Genomic DNA, 21154 nt, shown 5'->3' with positions numbered 1-21154 from the left:
TTTAAGGAACAGGGGTGGGGGGCATTGTTAATGTGTGTTCTGCTTCCGATATAACTTGTTTATGAACTACCATATTTTAACAATAATGCCATTCTTGGTATAATTAATAGAAAATTAGTTGCTAAAAGTAAAAATTGGGTCAGAAATGGAGATTATTAAAATGTACAATTGCAAAAGCCTGACCTTGCAAACCCCATTTATGCAACTGAGTTCCAAACGCATTTGAGTGCTTGATGACTCACTGTGGCTTCTTCTCTGGCTGCTTAGTGCAGGCAAGAGGTTAGCCGACTGGGGGAAATTAAAACAATGTTGTACATTATATTGTTACCAGCCATCGGAAAGGCTGTTTTATATGCAAGACAGCAATGCTGAGATATATGGAGAGCCCTGGGCTAAGTACAGAAGATAATTACATTTGGAATTTTACTGAGTTAAGTCATTTACGGCTTCAAACAGTTGCAGAGAAAAATCAGCCAAAACACACTTAAACTTTTTGTTGTGACTTTTCATGATACAAAGGACTTCTAAAAAATTAGTTATCATCTTATATGGCATTATAATTTTTAAAGTAAGATTGTCTCAAAAGTTATTTTCTTCAGCTAGTTAATATTTGTCTATTCTGACAATAGATATGAACCTAGTAAAAGAGTAAAATATTTACACAGGCAAAGGGCACATCATAAAATCCCAAGATTTTTATGTAAGTCTTTGGAAACATCTTTAAATTTAGCATGTTTATTGGAAAGGAGAAAAGTAATATATTTATCTCACCCCCAAAGTTCACTTATATTGAAGTATAATAGTGAGCCCTTGAAAAACTGAATTCAGCCTGAATTCACACATATTTGTGGTGGGGTTTATAAAGTGATACAGGTTTCTGCATTTGTTTATTTAATTGATAAAATTAAATTCTTAAAGATTAGCTAGTATAAATTATCTACTAGAGTTGTTGGCACAGGTTTGTTCAGGTAGACATTACAGACTACAAATCTGAATGTGGGGCTCCTGTTACTTACTTAGGACCTGATTATTTATTTCTTTATTCCTCGTTCTCCACAAAGAGCCAACAGGAGGAAAAAAAAGGAGAGGTAAACCGTTAATAAGTGAAATGATTATCTCCTGGCAGCTTTAATGTTGCTTTTTTTGGTGGGTGTGGCCTGAATAGTGGTACAGACTGATGAGAGGATCCTTTGATTATTTGTGGATTTCATTTATTTATAGAGTTCCCTTCATCCTTCAGCTGTAAATCAAACTGAAGGTAGACTTTTCAGCTTGTGGTAAGAACCCAAGATCATCCTGCCAGAAGTTACTGTGTGATAGATACCTGTGATATTCCAGATAATATTTTTGCTTGAGGGTCTGCTTTGATGAAAGAAGGGACAGCCTAATTCTGAAGTGTTTGGTTTTTTCAAAGCTTGAGGGAGTTGTTGGAGTGTCGAAGTAGTGCTTATCAAAAGCAGGGGTTGACAATTACAGACCATGGACCAAATCCCATGAGCTAGGAAAGTTTTTTGCATTTTGAATAGTTGGGGGTGGGAATCAAAAGAAGATTAAATTACATGAAATTCAAATTTCAGTGTCCATATATAAGGTTGTATTGGAACAGGGCCACACCCATTCATTTACAAATTATCTGTGACTACGTTGGGGCTACTACAGAAAAGCTGAGTAACTGTGAGAGTCCCTATTCCCTGCAGGGCTGACAGCACTTCCTATCTGGCTGGCCCTTGCGGAAGAAGTGTGCCAAGCAAAAGCAATTTCATCACATTATTAGGAATTTGCTCCCATATTTTATTGACTACCTACCTAAAAGTCTACTCACCTCTTCTTACCTCTCCCTTTCCCTCGGTATATAAAATTAGTGTAGTTACCGCATTGGTCAGGTTTCCTCCACTGCAATTTCGCATGGCAAGTACCTGCTGATCTCAGGGGTCATGGAAAGCTGGCTGACGGATATATTGATTCATTCATCCATTTATCATCTCATGCATTTAGCAGACATTACCTGGAGCCTATAACAGCAGGAACCTTGCTGGAGCCTCTAAGGAGTACAAGGGTAAAACAGATAGGGCTGCCCTCCTAGTTCTTATATTCTAGAGGGAAAATAGGCTATGAATAACTAATTTTCCAGTGGCACTGTCCATCAATTGAGCAGTGTTAGCTAACACTAACGGATGCTTGAAAAAACCAGAAACATGTTCAGAAGAGAGTTTCAGTGCTAGGAAGGGACCAAACCAAAACAGATTCTATCTATTAGTTAGTAATCAGTCTGATGAAATGTACAAGAATATGTCAGCAGTTTTTAGAATTTAAAGACCCCTTGTCCTGTGATAGAATTCAGACAACACCTTATCAGGAATCAGATTGAGAGTCTGGGCTGCAGACCGGGCACGTTAGGTAAGGTACTGTTACACTCACAGCTCGTCTCATCTCAGGCCTCCCCTTCCCTGAAGCTCAGCGTTTCCGTGCTTATGCTGTCACAGTTGCCATTTCATGCACCCATGTCTGTAAATATACCTTTTAATTAACTAACAGTCATTGTGCCCATAGAACCGGAGATATTAGGGAAATCAAGTCTATGCAGAGGTGTTCTTGTGCTTAAACAGCGTTCCTCTCATTTTACTGCCATTGCTTGACGTTCTCTCAGCGCCAGACCAGTGTATCACCTCATTTAGAGGGGTGCCCTGGACAGGACTTACCAAAGAGCTACTTCTCTTTCCTTCAAAGAAGACGTTGCCCAGTCCAGGAAATAGCAGAACCTCCCTAGTATCTCAAAGTATATGTATTAACTTGAATTCGGAAAACATTTGCACCAGTGAGCACTACGAGAAGAAGTGATCAAGGTTTGTACAACTCCCAAAGGATGAGTACAGTGTTAGAGCGGGAAGAGAAATCTCTCCATGCCACCGGACTCAGCCTGCAGAGCCTCTCTCAGGTGTTTACATCTGGGAGAAGTCACACATGCCTTCATAAAACAAACGCAATAAGCCCAAATTGGACCCTACAGTAGAGATCAACAGAGATTCTCTGTCTGTCCTACACTATGAAAAGATTTCACAGGAGAATTCGGGAGGGCAGTCAGTTGGCATCAGGGATGACCAAAGCTCATGAAAGGTCCTTGCGTCCTGTTCTGTGTACGTTTTCAGTGACTGGATTCGAAGCCCTGGAAACCTCAACTCTGACCCAAAACAGAAGGCCCTGATATTTCTTACCTATAGTCAAACCTCCCTGAAGAATTGGGTACAATATTTTTTTAATCACCATGGTCAGCCTTAGGAGATGGTGGCTGGAGATGTTTCCATTGTGGTGCCATCTGTACAACCTGCCCTGGAATCACCTGGAAAAGCTGGGAGATTCTAATGGTGAGAGTTCAGGCAACGAGGCAGAAGTAAAGGTGATGGGTATGGCTCTGACTTAGATCTGTCTAATCAGTGTGCTGTGCAAGATGCATCTTTATTGTTAGCATTTTTGTTGGAAGATATAAAAATATAGAATGCATGTTCCTTAGCAGTGGACACCTTATGTAGAGCTTAACAGAGAAATGTTGGTTGATTCAGTTCTCATGTTACACCTTGTGACTCCTCACCGAGCAGGAACTGAGTTCAGAAAGACATCTTAGTGAGTATTCAGAGACTTTTTGAATATTTCTTACTGCATTTAATTATTATTGTACAAAGGCAGTTGTAATTTTTGTTAATGTTTTATCAATGGACTAAATGGAGAATTAACCCTAGCTATTACCTAGAAGCCCAGCATTATAATCCCAAGAAGTTGTTTAAGGTCCTTACATTGTATACTTAGGCACATTACATAAAGACACATGGATACCATAGCAATCATTTGGGTCAAGGAAATGGCTTTTTGAGGTCGCAGAATATATTTAAGATTTCTTCTTAGATGTTCTCTTTTTACAGATTCTTCCATATGTTATGCAGTCATAAGGAGTTAGAACTGGAGAGGAAAACAATTGCCACAATCAGTAGGCATGGTTTATATAGGTCCCTCCCACCCAGACAGGGGCAGAGACATAGGAACTGGAAGTAAGTTGAGAATAAAGATCGCCCACCGCAAATGCCGTGGCCAGGGTTGCCCACCGCAATGCCATGGTAAGAAGCACTTGACCCTTCCTTGATGGTTAACCACCTACTGTCTACCAGACTTGGGCACAGGAATTTCAATTCATGTTAATTCTGTTACCTGGGTTCACTCAGGTAGGATACACTTACTAGGATATCTCTCAACCATCAAACTGTGGATGAGATAGCATAAGACATCTCTCACAGGCCAGAACAGAATTCCATTTTAGGAAAAGAGGAAAACAGCCAGTTTAACAGACAGTAAGAAAAAAAAATCTGACGAACTTACCTCCCTAGAAAGCAGAGACGCTCATGATGTACATTTTTCTGGCCACAAATACTGTGTTGGTTTGAATCTGTTTTATGACAATGTGACCTTGCTCAGTTGGCAGCACAGCCTCTCATGTATGAAGATGGGTTTTGAATGAAAGAAAAGAGGAGCCCTTGGAGATTAGGTATTTCCATCATGTCCATGACTCAGTGTGTGTCGGGACAGAGCCCAGGACAGGCTTCCTGCGACCCCTCAACCTACAGAACCTTTAAAGTGAATATTGAAAGCAGCTAAGGGAAAGGGAGCCACCCGAACTGATGGGGATGATCTGCCTGACCCAGGCAGGGGGTGTGGGTGGAAGAATGTGTACTTTTATGCTTTGGAAGTTTAATTCCATTTAGTCACTCTTGGTCAAGTACCTATTGTATTCAAAGTACTGGACGGGTAAGTAAGGTGGCCTTTTCCTTCCTGGAATGTGCAGCCTTAGCAAGGAGGGTAAGACTAGCACTTCTCCGAGTGCAGGCAGAGTTTGGGGTCGCAGGGGCAGTGTGAGGTGACAGGGGAAGGGGGGATTGGTAAGGACATTCCAGGCTAAGGAAGCTGCTTAAAGTTTAGCCTGATTGTAGGGTCCGGGAGGAGAATAATGGAAATATTTGCTGTTCTTTTAAAAATCTACCTATCAGTTCAACGGGAAGTAGGTGACCAGACATCAGTTTGCTTGCCTGGGACTGAAGGATGCCTGGGACTTGGGTTTCTCAGTTTCGGAGCAGGTAAGTTCTGGGCAGACTGCAGTGAGGTGATCTTCCTAGCAATCCGTTTCAGTTCAGTAGAGGGCTATTGAATGCTTCATAGTCCGCTTGTAATTATTTCTCAAAAGGCCTTGAAAACCACTTGAGGGGATATTTATTGAGCTCCTACTATATATCAAGACACTATTTTAGATGCTGCATACCCACGATTTCATTGAGTCCTACCTATTTCCTCGATCCTAAGAATCTTTTTTTTTTTTTTTTTTAAGGAAAAAGCTCACATTTGGAAATCAGATTGTGTCTCCCACTTAGTGAGCATGTTTAATGTAATATTTCTTTTTGCTCTCTGAAAAGATATTACTGAATGGATGGTGATCTTAACAATAATTGGCCTCTTAGAGTCAGAGAAATTATTTCCAGTCACCCGTTTCTTTCCAGGTGAGGAAACAAAGGTTTAGAAGGTCTCATTAACTTATTCAAAGCCATTGGCAAAGAATGGACAGCACTCAGATTCTAGCCCAGCCTTTGTAACCCACACCCTTTTATGCCAGTGGTGGTTTTCACCAGGGTGGTCCTGGCTCTGTGGGGTTCTGTGCCTACACCTGAGAGTTGCACGGCACTACTTTTAAAATATGGCTGTTGGGCTGTTCTTTTTTTCTGCCTTGTGAAGCTCTCTCCTGCAGTCCACGAAGCAGGGTGAGGCTGGAGCTCAGTAACACTGGGATCATTCCACAGTTTCCTAAATCATCTACATCAGCATCTCTAAATTCTAAGAAAGTGTCAGCAGGGAGAAAAATGCACAGATTTCAGTAGCAGAGGGAGACATTAAGCCTAACACAAATCCATTAATGTAGGGACTTTACATGTGATTATTTTACCATTAGCAGTGCTGTTTGTAATCACACCAGCTTCCTGGACTTTCGCAAATATATTATTTTAATGTGACCCCCTTTGTACCTTTCTAACCCCCTCCGAGGCAGTACTCAGGACAAGTGGCAGTGGGATGACAGCCTCGTGGCTGTCTTGGAGAACGCTGGCAAAGGAGGGCCTGATAGCATCCTAGCATCATGTTGCCACTGCTTTGTGAGGAGAGCCAAGAAAAAGAAGAGAGCGTCTCTGGGTTTCTTACTTCCACGTCTCTCTTTGAAAACAGACACTTAGTTTTCATAATTTAAAATCCTGCCTAACTCCGGGAGCATTAGAATTCCTAGACTATGACTGAGTATTAGCATGCGTCTGCTTAAATGTCAAGAGAGTCTTTAATAACAACATGCAAGGAATGTGAAGATGGTGATAGAATACAGTCAAAGTAGGGAAATTCTTCAGTCAGGGTGAAGTCAGCTGTAGGATGCCTCCACTTGAGAGTTGGTGGTGGTGGTAAAGAAATTGTGTACAAGTTTTCACTGATGCTGACTTGGGAAGACATGTGAGTGACCATAATTTGATAGAGTGGGTTGAAAATCAGTATTTAATAAATAATCAGTTTGGTAGAAGAATTTCATTGCCCCTTCCAGCCAGTGCTTTTTTTTTTAAATCCCTCTTGCTTGTCTTCTGATCATATGTTATTCTGCCTCAATAATTTCTGTTTGGATCATCACTGTATACAGAACTACTGAGGAAATCCAGACAGCCCTCCCTGTTTAAGGCATAGTCAGCCCATGGAAAAAGGCGAGCATCTCCCACATGCACCGCATTAAACTTGGACACTTGGGGTCTACTCAAACTACTTACTCCCACATTTCCTCCTTAGAGTATTAGGGCTGGGCTTAGTAAGATTAGATACTACCCCAGTCAGTTAAATTGAGGCCCATCATTGCACGGGAATAATCCAGACTTGCCGACCATAAATGGGGTGCCTGCTACAAAGACATGGGTATCCCATCCTCTTGTGCAGTTTGTGTCAGAGCTCAGGGTAGGAGCAGGAGGGAGGCACATATGTTCCCAGTTAGTGTCCCGGGTGTGTCCATAATCACATCAATGTAAAGAAGTCAGACGAAGCTTCATAGAACCAGGATTCCATTGTATTTTTGCCCATTCTCAGCTCCATGATCTCAGGTAAGTTCAACTGTGGTTCTCAGTTTTCCCCACTATAAAAAGTGGGAATAGGGCTAGAGGACTTAAAATAGTCACTTCAGTCTTGGCTTCTGTGAAATTAAATGAGTTACCTAGCTCCTTCTTACCTGTCCTCAGTAATTCTAGTATTTTTACACACCCAAAGCCCTTCATTTATTTTAGAATTTTTTCCCACAAGTGAGAACCAGTCCTCTTGACAGCATATGAAATGATCATGTTAAATGAACCCCAAACCATATTCCCTTCTCTCTGCTAAAAGAATGTATTTAGCCTCCTTAGTTTTTATCTTTTAAGATGTTGAATGGAGCTCCTAGCCTTAGGCGTTTATCAGTAGGGCTGGAGCAATACACATGTTCTGGTCATTCACAGCCTGGGCTGTCTGAAACCTAATTTGAGGCCATGGTTAACAGAAGAGGGAATGACCTATATCAGCTAAGGGGGGAAAGCATTTGCTAGGATGAGAGAAAGATACAGGGAGAACTGAGAACATAAATCCATAAGAAATGGGCTTCATCTTTCCCATGCTTTGTTCCATCCTTTAAAGCATTAAAATTCTGTCCCTAGTGAGCCCAGCCACAAACTCCATTGAACCCGTTATGTTGATGCAGATTCCAAACATGTACTTAGCCAGAAGTCTATATAGACTTCACTGATTTAATTTTGCCAAGGGGAAAAAAAAAAAGGGTTTTGTTTTTTTTTTTTTAACATCATGAAGCACTAGGCTCTATACTGAGCTTCTGTGCATAGATTTCCCTACTCCTCAAAACAGCCCGTCAAAGTTCAGAGATTATTGATCCAGATTTACAGGGAGAACTAAATACATACAAAGGTTATATGCTATGCCCAGAGTCAGGAGCCTTTACCCATTTCCGCACTGCTATCATACTACAGAATTGGTGAACAAACTGGCTGATTTAAACCAACACTCCCGGACACGTGCCAGTCCTTTTATGTCAACACCCATCCTGACCCACCAGGAAAGCTTTTAGAAAGTCATTCTCTTTGGCTCTCACAACATAAAAAAAATGTTTTAAAAGTTGCCAACCAAATTTTCAGTTGACCTTTGCCCTGAATTTTTCATCCTCCTTCTCTTTGCTTTTCATGGGATTCAGTTTATAAGGGAATGCTTGCTAATATTAAATGTTTGTATTCTCATAATAATGAAAGGATGCTGTGAAAATTAATGGGGTGGTGAGCTCATGGAATGATGGTATAAAAGGTAATAAAGAATCTGAAAGCTTTTTGAAGGACCAGTGAGTATTATAAATGCAAGACTAGAAAGAGGATGTGGTTTCAATAGGTGTGAATGTTTAGCCTTTGCCTAAAAAAACAAAAAGCAAACTCTGCCAGTTTTTTTCCTTTAACTGTTAAAACACTTTGTGTTAGAGCTAGAATTGATGATAAAAATTCAAAGCTCATTTAAGAATATATTACATGCTAGTTTGCACTAATTAAACAAAAACACAAACTTGGATCATTGCCTTTTTCTGTTACCTTGCCCATCGTTTATAGGTGGAGTTTAGGTTGAGGCAAAGTCGGGAAGCTGGATAATTCTCAAAATGGACAATGAAGTCTAAATAATATTCTTATGGAAAAATAACATGTTCCCTATGGCATATAAACATCCAGGGTTTATGGGTGTGGCTATGTGTACAAGTCTAGGTATGTGTTTGCAGTCTTTAAGCAGTAAAAGGTCCTCCTGTACACATTTCAGTGCAGTGTAGAGGTAATGATACTTTTTGATGCTGAGAATTTGGATTTTTTTCTACTTTGGTCTTTGTAATCACTGTATCAAGAATGTTCCCCCTCAATTAAGTCACAGTTAATATTCATCAGACTCTTCATTAATTATCACCTCTCACCCTTTAATTTGTAATGTTCACCAAGACAGACTACTTGTTTTCTACTTCTGCCCCATTATAATTTTAAAACAGAACAGTTTTTAAATTAAGAAATGTTTTATTTTTAACATAAAAAAATTTAGAACACTCACAAAAAATAACTAAAAAATCCCATTGCTAAAATTTTAATTTTTCTAACTGAGTCACTTTGGAAAACTAAACTCCTTTAGCCTTGTGTTTTGTGTTCAAAGCATCTTTTAGTTTGGCTGTTCAATAACTTACTGAAGGACAGAAGATGAACACCATAAAGTGACTCCTAATATGGTATCATTTTCATATCCTGTTTGTTGAAAGATAAATGCTAACACTGTAGAACTGTCACCCACCCTCCCACCCCCACCTCCCTGGCATAATCTGTTTCTCTCCCTGAACCACAAGGGAATAAAGAGGAAAAAAAGCCAAATGTGATATGGCTCAAGACAGTCGTTCAGTTAGGATATGGAGAGCCTCCCTTCCTCTGTCCCTACAATTCCTGAAACACGTCTGCCCCTAGAAATACGTTTATCTAAAAATGTCTTACTTGATTGTTATTTTGAAGTAACTTCAGGCTTACAAAAAATAATTGATGTTTAAAAGATTTAAGCTTAGTTATGTGACATAGAAGGAATGAGTCTCTCCTTAATTCCGTCTCTCCCTCTTTCCCACCCTCTCTCTGCACTTCGTCTCTCTCTCTCTCTCTCTCTCTCTCTCTCTCTCTCTCTCTCTCTCTCATTACTCTTGTGTACATTTTCCCAAAATTCCAAGCTATTCTCTTAACTATACCATTATCCTTTGGGGATACACTTCCCACTTCTTTCACAGAGGTAATTATTATATGTCCCCTTTTGCTCAACTGTCTTCAGCCATTGAAAATATTGTGTTAAAACAGTCCAGGGCAAGCATAAAGCAAGTAACATCCAATAAATACTATTTGGGTCCCTGCCATGTACATCCAATTAGAAACTCCTGTTCCTTCAGAAGAGTGTGCTGTAGTGTAAGGAGATCTTCATTTTAAGATGAACAACTAGCACATGGTATGTACTTACCTACTGAGTAAATGAGTAAGTTTACTCCACATATATTTGAACACAGGAACCTGTAGCCCTGCGTCTGCCCTGCTAATAACATTGCTTGCCAACACTGTCTTGATCTGCACCTACCTGTTAGAAGAGATGAAGTTAATTTTGCATAAGTGTACCCATCTGTCTAGGAGTATTCCCACAACCACAGCAGATGAATTTATGAGTTTTAACTACCTCTCTCGTTTTCTTTTGGCGTCCTCGTGAACAAGATTGGTTAATAGGCATGATTCACGTTTTTGTCTTTTAGCTGTCTGTGTTCCATGGGACTCCTTGGTGCCAGCAGGTCTAGATCTGCATAGTTAAAGGCTAATGTCTCTTCTATTGAGAAATCTCACACAGACACCTCCAGCTATTTACTTGGAGTTTGGCAGTGGTCATTTAGATTTCAAAATGATGAAGCAATGAACGATACTGTGTCATGTGTGATGGTGCCATAGTTTAATTTGGAATATGTATCATTCTGGATGTAATGGTATGTAATAGTAACAGCCTATCTAAATCTGTATTTGAAGAAATAACAGATTTTTTTCTCCATCCTAGCTTGCAAAAGACAAAGAACGCCTGCAAGCCATGATGACCCACCTGCATGTGAAGTCTACAGAACCCAAAGCTGCCCCTCAGCCCGTAAGTACGGAGCTGCACTAAATGGAGGAACCTGACAGCGTTTCCTGTCTGCTTCCCCACCCCAATCACAGGAAGGACGCAGGCTACTCTGGTAGTGTTGAATAGTGAAGGCTAAGCTGAGCTGACTGTTTCTGGTAACATTGTATGAAGAGGGCACTGTGCTGGGCATTTAGGGAAACACGGGGTGATGTGGGCCCAGTCCTGGTTCACAAGGCCCAGACAATCAGCTCTTCTTTGGGACCGATGATGGACGCTACACTGAGGTACTAAAATCTGCTATGAGAAATCACTGGGAAAGGAGAGAAAAAACTTTCTGAATGGTAATGATGCAGAGAAAAGACAGTCAGACCATGGAAGCAAAGACAATGGCCTTGGGGTCCAGGGAAGCTGAGACAGTGAGCAGGGGAACAGGAGCGAAGGGTAGTCCAGTCTGAGTGTGACAGGAAGGAAACACACGTCACAGTAGCTTGAGGCTTAGATTGTGGAGTGCACCTCAAGCGTTTGAAGTGAACATGACTCCACAATTCAGAAACCAAATGTGGTACCCCATAATTGTTTAATTTTAGGAATCCCCTGTTTCTTGCCTTGTTCCCTTTTACTTGACCTCAAGGAGGGCCATCTACACAGAGACAGTATCAAAGTGGAAGGATGGTGTTCCCAGCTGCTGCCTTGGGCCTCATTCCTTCTTCTAAATTGATCTCTTTAACAGTTGTATTTCTCATATACTTGTATTTCTAAAAATCCAGTACCTTCAACTGATTATTCAAAATAGAGTCGCCTTGCTACTTGATTTTTAAGATTTGTAAAATTTAAAGGTACACTGCCTTTATTTGATTTTGTACAGAGTCACTGTGTGAAAATTAATTGAGCGTTGACAATCTATAGTTAGTACCGGTAATTTCAATCAACATGCAATGATGCAGCGTCATGGCAAAGGATCGGTTTATCTGTTTGGACTGACTTTTTCTATAAATAAAGCAAACATACACCCATATATGTATGATTTATGGTGATAGAAATAAAACAGAGTCAGACTATTAACCAGCAAATATGGTAGCCTGCCAGGATGCTGTTGGCAGACAAAATTAATGTCTGAAACGGAACACATTACTGAGATACGGGACATAAAATCATTAACACTTTGCACATCCATTTTTACTCAGAAAAAGCCCTTATTTTCCCTGTATTGTGCAGTAAATAGCTCTAGGACTGAGTGTGTAGGAGCCAAAAGAGGGCGGGGCGGCGGGGGGAACACGGGCCATTCAGTATGTTGTGGGGTCAGTAGTCAACTGTGCTAGTCTTGGTACTTCTAACAATTCCTTCTTTTTACAAGAATTCTAGAAATACTGTGAGCTCAGTATGGGGAGACCCTGAAATGACTAAGTTCAGTAGTGGGCATAGCCAACTCTTTAGGGAACTAATCACCTTAAAACTCTGAAAGTATTCATATGGCTTCTATTTGGAGGGACACGGTTCCTCCGAGGACGAAGGGTGTGAGTCTTTAAACCTGGCAACAAGGGAGAGAATGAGATTGTCTTCTGCTTCCTCCATGGATTAAAGACAATGACAGAATAATGTTTGGAGTCTAGGGACGGACTTATTTTGGATCATGAGTCTTCTTTGAGGGGAGGAAAAAGGATAAAACTGGAGAAGGACTTGCCAAACCCCAGGGGCACTCAATTGTAAGCCCGCATGGGCCTCAGAAGGACCGTGGGGAATCTCCACGAGGACCAGCGGTGAGTAGCCAGTGAACAGGAAAACGCAGTCCTGGGGGAAATGCACAAGGAAGGGAGACTTATCTTGATTAGTATTTAAAAAAAATGTTTTACATTGTTGAAAATTATAACTTTGAAGGGGACCTCCTACTAAATTTATTTTTAACTGCTCTATTGAAAATTCTCTACCACTAGTCAACATTATCTCTTAGTAGCTCAGCACAGTATTTCTTTATTAAAAGAAATAGGCACGAATATTTTTGACTGAAAAATTAATAGCTTTTGAATTCATACACAGCAGGTTTTCTTTTGCAAAGAAGTTCAATATCGCCGCACAGCACTTCTATAACCATTTATTTAGAGTCCAAGTCAAACCTTTGACAGCTAGGGCAGCACTACCAGCCAATATAAAGAACTCCAAGATGTAAACCAACAATGGGCCGTCTGTGTGAGGTTTGCCATTGTCAAATACATAGATTGTTTGGATTAGTTTATGTAAATGTACTGTTGTATTACCCTTTGAAAAATAAAAAGATCACATTTGTGTATGAAAAGTGGTTCCCCTCACAGGCAGCATTATAAATTCCTTATCCCTTAACGTACACGTAAGAAGTAAAAATTGGTGCCTGACAAGCAGATATTGTGTGACACACTGTTGCTGGAGTGAACCTGCCTTTTCATTTATTGGGAAATAGAAAATTTTATTATAGATACCATCTTGTAAATCAAGAATTATTAAAATATGTATAAGTGAGGCATGGGGAAATTAATTATAAAAGGTAGACATATGTAGTGTTTTGCATAAGTCTATACCTCCTTGCCCCCCAAAAATGGTAAGAAAAAAAAAAGGGCACACACGCATAGCAAACCCTTGATTCTTTCAACTTTAGTGATAACAGAGCTTATCTGGCGATTGCGTCTAATGTGTGCAGTATTCTCTTTTACCTATAATTAATTTATTTCACCTTAAATAATAGAATGCATGGTGTGCGTTCAAATGCATATTCTTCTAGAATCTTTGATTGGAAGTAAGCAGTCACCAGGATTCAAATCTAACCATAGATGGGGACTTTAATGTTACAGCCTTGACAGTGACTTTGAGAGGTTTTTTCTATTTCTGTTTAAAAGGAACTTCATGTTTATTTTTAAATTCGTAGTTACTAAGTGATAGAATGCTTTGCTATAAATGTTGCTTTTCACTAAATGCCGTTTGGGTGGTAAGTGTCATTTGTTGTATCTAGTCATCCAACCAGCCTCCATTTCATTCCATCAAAGGAACTGCCAAAACCTTCTTGGATTGCTCTTACATCAAGTCATAGATGGCATCTTCTGGATGGTACTGTGGAACTTGACTTCACATTTGGCTAGTTAGAGGATATGCTCATCTTGGGACAGACCTCAGGTGTTTAGAAGTGGGTCTGAGCTCACCCACACTGGGTGCGTATTGGTGAACTGGAATGAGAGTTCACAGTCTTCTTAATCATCGGACCCCTTCAATAGCATGCTTGCCTGGTCTCCGTAAAATCTTTCAAGTCCAAAATAATTATACCCACGACTGAGACTGCAAGTTGCAGTTAAAATCAAGCTATTGCATCAACAAATATATATTGGCCTGCTGCATAAAAACAGTGGTAAAGTAGCTACAAGCATCCCTGCCACTGAGGTGTTTGGAGACTTGTGGGACAAACTAACATATAAATACACACATACACAATCTCTTACTCACACTCGCACTGCATGTGTTGTGCTATGTGGGAGTAGAACACTGAAGTATTTTGGTGGGGGTCCAGGAAGACTTCTGGACAAAGTAACATCTAAGATGATACCTAGATAAATAGGAAGGAATGGAAAGAAGTCAGCTTCATGAATCATTCCTTGGGCTAAGAAAAGGTGTATGTGTCTGTGTGTCTCTGAGGAAGGTATGTAGTGGGAAGCAGCTTGGAGGAAGTTAAGTAATAGTAATGTTGGCATCAGACGAAATAAGCATTTCTTACTTTTCACGGTGTTAAAGTTGAGCCCTGACGGAAGGGGGTGTGAGTTTCCTGGGGCCGCTGACTGTCCTAGCAGTTGAGCATGTGTGATGGAAAAAGCCTTTCTAGACTTATGTTTAGAATAGTCAAATTGTTGTATTTTGAGTTTTAAAAGATTCATGTCTGTTCCATTATAAGAGAAGTAAAAGTGAAAAAATTGGACAATAGGAAACTATCATGATGAGTGTGATTGACATTCTTTGGTTCCAAACTCAATAATGTTGTCAAAGTAAACACCAAATGTAGCGCCTTCATACGTACTCCATGGAGAATTAGCTGAGCTGTTTCCTGGGAGGGAGGAGTAACTCAGAGGACAAAACAGAGCACCCAAAAGAAGTGTGCCTGTGTTACGACTTTATTAAGTTGTTAAGGATATTTTTAAAAGACTTCACTGTCATTATGTCAGAAAAATACTGTAAATCACACTTTATAATACTCACTACATAAAAAGTACACCTTGCTTTAGGGTTTTTCTCCACACCAGAGCACAACCCCTGATCCTGGAGAAACCACATTCCTTCAGATTTGGTGGACAGGTAATTATAGTGCAGGTCACATATCCCTCCTGATGAAATGTTATAAAACACTTAGAGGAACTGGGATATTTGAAGTGAAATGCAGTATTGGATTTTCCTTTTTACACATCCTCTTTTCCTCTAACCATAGCAATTAGGACTGTTTTGAAATAGTTTTAGCTGCTACAGAAACAAAGTGCTCCCTGTCTGCAAAGGGGGTCTTTTAACTCTTAGAGAAACAGCCAACCCTTTGGGCCAATGCCATCGGGCTGTGGCCGAGAGACAGTGTTAGGCAGTCAGAGAAGGAAGTTCTCAAGCAGACACGCTTAGCTATTTTTATACACGCTTTCTCATTAAGTCCTCTCTTCAACTCAGTGCCGGTGTTTTTGTTTTGAGTGTCCCTGTCAGTGACACCAGCCCCACCAGACCCTTGAACACAGTTGCCAGGCCAGGCTGAGATGGCAAAGGAAGGCAAAGGCTGGTAACAAAAGCCTCCCGCTGTCATCACGTCCGAGCCTCCCACAGTCTAGGGATGTCCCTTCAGCCTCAGAAAGGCCATCTCTGGACGAACATGAGTGATTCATTTTGAGAAACTCCATCACAGTTATAGCAGGACTTGACGTTGCTCAGGCCAGTAAAACCAACAGCAGAAACATGAGTTCTGTGAGCCTGAAAACCCCTTCTAAGCAGTGAGGTCCCTTGGAGCTTTGGTTTCAGGATTGTCTTTTGTTCTCAGAATCTGTTCTCATGTGAGACAAGAGCACAAACAAAAATAAAAATGAGTTCTTATGGGAATACTTGATGACAAGTCTGTTTCTGTCCGGGTTTGCATCAGCGGTTTGTTTATTTTTTTTTAAATGCGAATGACTCATCATCTTTAAAAGAAAGAGGAGGTTACTGTTTAAAAAGTAAAGATTGATTTTTGCACAAAGGCTAAGCAGAATATTAGGTAATGAGACAGTTACAATAGCTGGGCTGGTAAGATTTCCGGGACAGTCCTTCCGTAACGATGGTCAAGAGCACACATAAATTTTAAAAAATAAAATCCTACAGCAATTTTAGGTGACATAAGAATTTCACTTTTGGCCACAGTTTCAAAGAGATTATCTTTGCCCAAATCATCACATGGTGGAAACTTGCCATGTAGAAAATATCAGAGTTACTGACTTTTCTAAACTTAGCAACTTCTTTTTAAATAGAAAATGAACACAATAAGAAAAATAGGAAGAGAAACCCTCCCAGTCCATTCCCTTCCTGCGCCATTCCCCAGAAGAAATTATCTTTTGAAACCGTAACTATAGTCAGAACCACGAAGTACATATGCTTTCATTTCAAATTGATGATTATATTAAGCTTTAATAGTTTACAGTGAAGATGAATATTTCAAGATTATAGCAAAACCCACACAGTTCCTGATTTGCTCTTCTGTTCTGCGTCTGTAATTAATTCTTTTTGTCCAATGTGTTCAGACAGACCTTAATTAAAAGAGCAAATTTGAACACAGCCTGTTTTGAACCCTTCCCCTTCCTCGTCACATCTGTCCCTCGTGACCTTCCTCTGCAAGATGGCTTCTCCTCAAGACAAGCATGTGATCGTCGAACAAAAGTTTAGAAGTTAAGAAACTTCTATTGCAGTTGACAAGGTTGACATTTCATTAACTTGTTGGTTCAGCCTTCAAATGATCTTGAGCAGCAGAGCACCCTCTGTTTGGAGTTTACAGCCTTTTGTTCTCTCTTCTCTCACAGGCTGCAGTCATGTTTAATTTGGAATATGGGCTCCTTTGGCAAATTAGCAATTAGAACAATTTTGTGGGAATATGTATATGTGTCATTAGTCTTCCTGCAAATTAATAGCAAGGGCAGAGGTCAGGCAGAAATTTTCCACTTGACTGCAGTCCCTCTATTGAGACTTGGCATTTGGTGTTGGAATGGCCACAGCTGCTCTCAGCCACCCTCTTCCTCTAGGAACTGTCTTTTAATTAGTTTACCTCATAGCCATCATTACAAATATTACTGCCACCCCTCCTTGAAATAAAATTACTGTTTCTACAAAATATTCCAGTGACATCTTGCACCACTGCACATCGATGGTGGGGTCAGTCAAATGCAGCATTTAATCATTAGATCAACTCCATCCGCATCTCCTAATTAGAGTCCTTACAATACATTTTTATCTGGTAATTAGCTCAGATTGGCTGCTTCCTCTGTGGCTTATTAGAGACAGCCCAGCAGTGGGTGTGGATCACGGTGTCATTTGTCAAGCCTGGGAAGCCTCCTCTCTGCTCTCTTCTGCCTAAATGTTTATTGCTACTGATGTTCAAAAGCCTCCATAAAATTCTACTGTATTTCTTCGTGGATCATGGTAACCTGGAGGGGTTTTATTTTTCACTGCTGTTTTGGTAGCAACAGTCCAAGTGTTGAGATCTTTGTAAAAGCTGTGAGAGTCAGATTCTTTTTGCATTTTTGTCATCGTCCTATGTGACTTGTCTGTTACTGTTGCCTTTGAGCACCAGACATGGTTTTCATTTCCTGAGTGTTTACATGAGTTTTGGTTTTTGGCAACTAGAGTAGAACCCAGTAGACTTGGTGATCTTTACCACAAAACTGGAAAAGAGCACACATTTTTTATGGATGTTGTATTTATATTAAAATTTCATAACATTTTTAAGAAAGTCATGGTGTTTAGGGTAATGTCTGTAACCTGAAAAGAGAAGCCAGAAAGTCAAGTTAGTCTTCAGAATTGTTTGATGGTGGTTGGCATGTTTTCCTTGGAGCAGTGCCTTCATTTGATGGTAAGCTCTCCAAGGGCAGCAGTGCATGCTCTGTTTAGTATCAGAGGCCTCATATTTGCTCAGGAATGTTTACTGAATGTCATTTAGAAGCAGGAATCCTTCCCAAAAAATGAGCCTACAGAAAAATGAAATTGTTGGATTTTTTTAAAGTTTTTTGTTTGTTTGTTAGTTTGTTTCTCATTAACTGGGCATAAGAAGATGATTATGCAAAAGGCCCAGGCTCACAAGCACATGTTTGACTTTGGGTCCAGGTTGTGAATATGGGCAAGTTATTTAATCTCTCATGAGCCCCAGTTTGCGTATCTATAAAATATGAGTAATAACGTCTCAAGTGTTAGTTATGGTATGAGAACTAAGTGAAAACCACACAGAGACAAGTAGTTTACAGCTTGGTTTTTATATGTGGTATCCATGACTTTCCAGAATATTCTGATATTCTTAGGTGCAGCCACCTCTGAATTTTAAGAGCTATATATTTATGAGTGTTAGCCTTTCATGCACTTATTTCCTTGACTCATTGAATAAGCTGATGCTTATACATGATTTCTGCGTGTGGTCAGTGATAAAGGTTCGAGGCAAAGAAGAGCCCTAACCTTACCGCTTGCCTTCTCTGCAGCCTCCTCTGTTGCTCTATTCCATGGCTGCTACTCTCAACTGCAAGCACTGAGTTTGCAGATGTATGTCATGAAGTCAGGTTCCCAGCACTGATAAAGCAGTTCCTCCCAGCACCTCCCCACCTTGCCTGGGGATTTTTCAGAGCAGTACAGTGTCCTTAGCTTGTTCTTCTCAGGCATAGGAGTATGGGTCAGGGGTCCTCTGTTGTCAGAGTCACCGTTTCAGGGGAAGGGGAGCATAAAAGAGAAAGCACAACTAAAAGCTGGCAACCCAGCATTCAGTTTCCAACACCATGTTTACATTTTCCCATTAATATTTTCCTAACGATATTTGATCTTTCTTTTTCTTCAGATTTATTGCCCTTTTATGGAATTACTCTAAACATGTCAGGCAGAGAAGTTTCTCATGGCCTTTTTCATTACTAGAGTATGAGCAAGGTTGAGTCGTCTCAATAAATTGGAACTCTCTTTTAATAAGTCTGTTGATTATGATCTCAGAGGAATCTCATTTTGAATACCTTCCACAAATAAAGCCTTGTACTAGGACTATTGTGATGGTGAAACAGTCTTATTTTGTTAAGTGATTTGAAATATGGCCTGAAAAAATGTTATCACATAAGCCTGTTCTGCTGAAGTTTCTTGGATTTGGGCCAACTGTATGTATCTGAGTTAGCAATTCTGTGTAAAGTGTAATAAGTATGTTGAAAATGATCAAGTTCTTCAGCACAGCCAGACTTAACATTTCTGTAACAACAGATTTGGGAAAGGGGGGTGAGAGGACAAACCTCTTTTTCCAGTGTTAATTAGGGTAGTGCTTCAGGGTGAAAGTTAAATTGACAGGCACAAAGAAAGAATCAAAACAGTACTATTGATTTTTCTCTGTATTACTTCAAATAAACAGTATTCCTTCTCTTACTTGATACAATAGATTATTCCAATAGAGTGCAACAAAAGTAGGTTTACAGTTGTTTGTGAAACACAGAGTTTCTTCTTGTATTATTATTTATGAATTACTGTATTATTTTCCATACAAATAACTCTAAAACCTACTTTTGCCCTACCCTGCACATTGGTGGTGAACATTTATAACTTGAAGGGGGAAAAAAATCAACAAAAATGTTATAGTTCCATATCTCTCATATGCTATATCCTTATTAAATTAATAGATTCCAGTCCTATATTTGGTAGAGTAATGAAGATTACACATAAAGCTCGAAGATTAGTCTTTCCTGGCCAAGAGGACAAAATGACAGCTTACTGGATCAATACAACTTGTTTCAATTCAGTCACAGGCCAGACATACTTGTAGTAGTTCCCATCCAAGACATTTCATTGTGAATTTTAGTAGCTGTTCTCGGCGCTGTGCACTGTGGTAGGCACTTGCTGACACGTGGCTAAATTTAAATTCATTAAAATGAAAGGTTTTTTTTTTCCTATTAAAAATTAAATGGAAAACAGCTCCTCACTTGTGCTAGCACATTGCAAAAAGTCTCGTTGCAGAGTTCAGGTCTATACCAACAAATCCCAGCTCACTGCTGAGTGAGTTATGTTTACATAGGAACTCACCTCATATTTCAGTGGATTAGAAACATCTACTTAAAGAAATAAAACTAGCCAGGCATGCCCTCTGTATTATCCCTGCTAGATTTTAGATGCTTTCCTGGTTGTTCTGGGGGTTTTCTTGTTTGTTTGTTTGTTTGTTTGTTTGTTTGTTTGTTTTTGAAGATCTTCTAAGAATTGTTCTTTTCCTCACAGCTGAATCTGGTATCAAGTGTCACACTCTCTAAATCTGCATCAGAGGCTTCTCCACAGAGCCTACCTCATACTCCAACTACCCCAACTGCCCCCATCACTCCCGTCACCCAAGGACCCTCCGTCATCACCACCACCAGCATGCACACGGTGGGACCCATCCGCAGGCGGTACTCAGACAAATACAACGTGCCCATTTCTTCAGGTAGATACTCTTACTTTTGCCTCATGTAAAAAAGCAATATGCAATTTTTGTAGACCAACCTCAAATGTGATCATTAACAAGACAATGATTCTTACTTAGCAGATATTGCGCAGAACCAAGAATTTTATAAGAATGCAGAAGTTAGACCACCATTTACATATGCATCCTTAATTAGGCAGGTAAGTAAATAACACATTATGTGAAATTATATCAAAAGAAGTACATGTACATGGATATGTTGATGGAGTAGATTTAAAACCATTTAGAATGCAGGCATGCTAAAACCTTGTCTATAAGGTTTTTTAAAACTGAAATATATAACATAATTGCTTTTGATTAAGTATTACAATATGATGTGATTATTAGGAAATTCATTTCACACAACAGTGAAAATGAGCCTGTTTAAAGATGGCAAGTCAATTATCACAAGCTACAGTAATCTCTGATCCCTAGAATTAATCTGAGCTCTAAATAATTACTGAGCTTTAATCAGCTAGTGAAATGTTTTGCATTTCTCTTTGATTCTGCTTTATGAATGACTAATAAATTAATATTTCTGTATGGAAACAGAAATAAGAACTCCAAACAATTAGATAATTTCATTTTGAATTTTGCTATTGAACTGTTAAATACAACCATTAATCTGAGATCATTTTGTAAAACCTTTCTTAGGACTTAGCTCTGAATCATGGTTATTTTATATTTGCAAGAAACTGTATAATGACAGTACTGCTGATTTGGTCATAAATTACCTTCTTCTGTTACTTTGGCTTCACA

General features: G+C 39.7%; 1 protein-coding gene across 9 annotated transcripts in view; it reads left to right on the top strand.

The window, feature by feature from the left end:
• Positions 1 to 21154, top strand: part of FOXP1 (forkhead box P1) — a 601776-nt gene that overhangs the window by 563947 nt on the left and 16675 nt on the right. For 8 of the 9 annotated variants that reach the window (XM_054595428.1, XM_054595430.1, XM_054595425.1 and 5 more), the window contains 3 exons: positions 10672 to 10755; positions 20176 to 20377; positions 20477 to 20556. In XM_054595428.1, the coding sequence (XP_054451403.1) occupies positions 10672 to 10755; positions 20176 to 20377; positions 20477 to 20556 (366 nt within the window). The remainder of the gene's footprint in view (positions 1 to 10671; positions 10756 to 20175; positions 20378 to 20476; positions 20557 to 21154) is intronic. The other variant, XM_054595431.1, reaches the window with a different exon arrangement.

The sequence above is a fragment of the Pteronotus mesoamericanus genome, unplaced genomic scaffold (genome assembly GCF_021234165.1).
Source record: "Pteronotus mesoamericanus isolate MK-2021 breed Mesoamerican mustached bat unplaced genomic scaffold, CSHL_Meso_final scaffold_54, whole genome shotgun sequence".
Classification (NCBI taxonomy): domain Eukaryota; kingdom Metazoa; phylum Chordata; class Mammalia; order Chiroptera; family Mormoopidae; genus Pteronotus; species Pteronotus mesoamericanus.
Note: the sequence above shows the minus strand (reverse complement) of the source record. Positions and strands in the feature narration are given on the sequence as shown.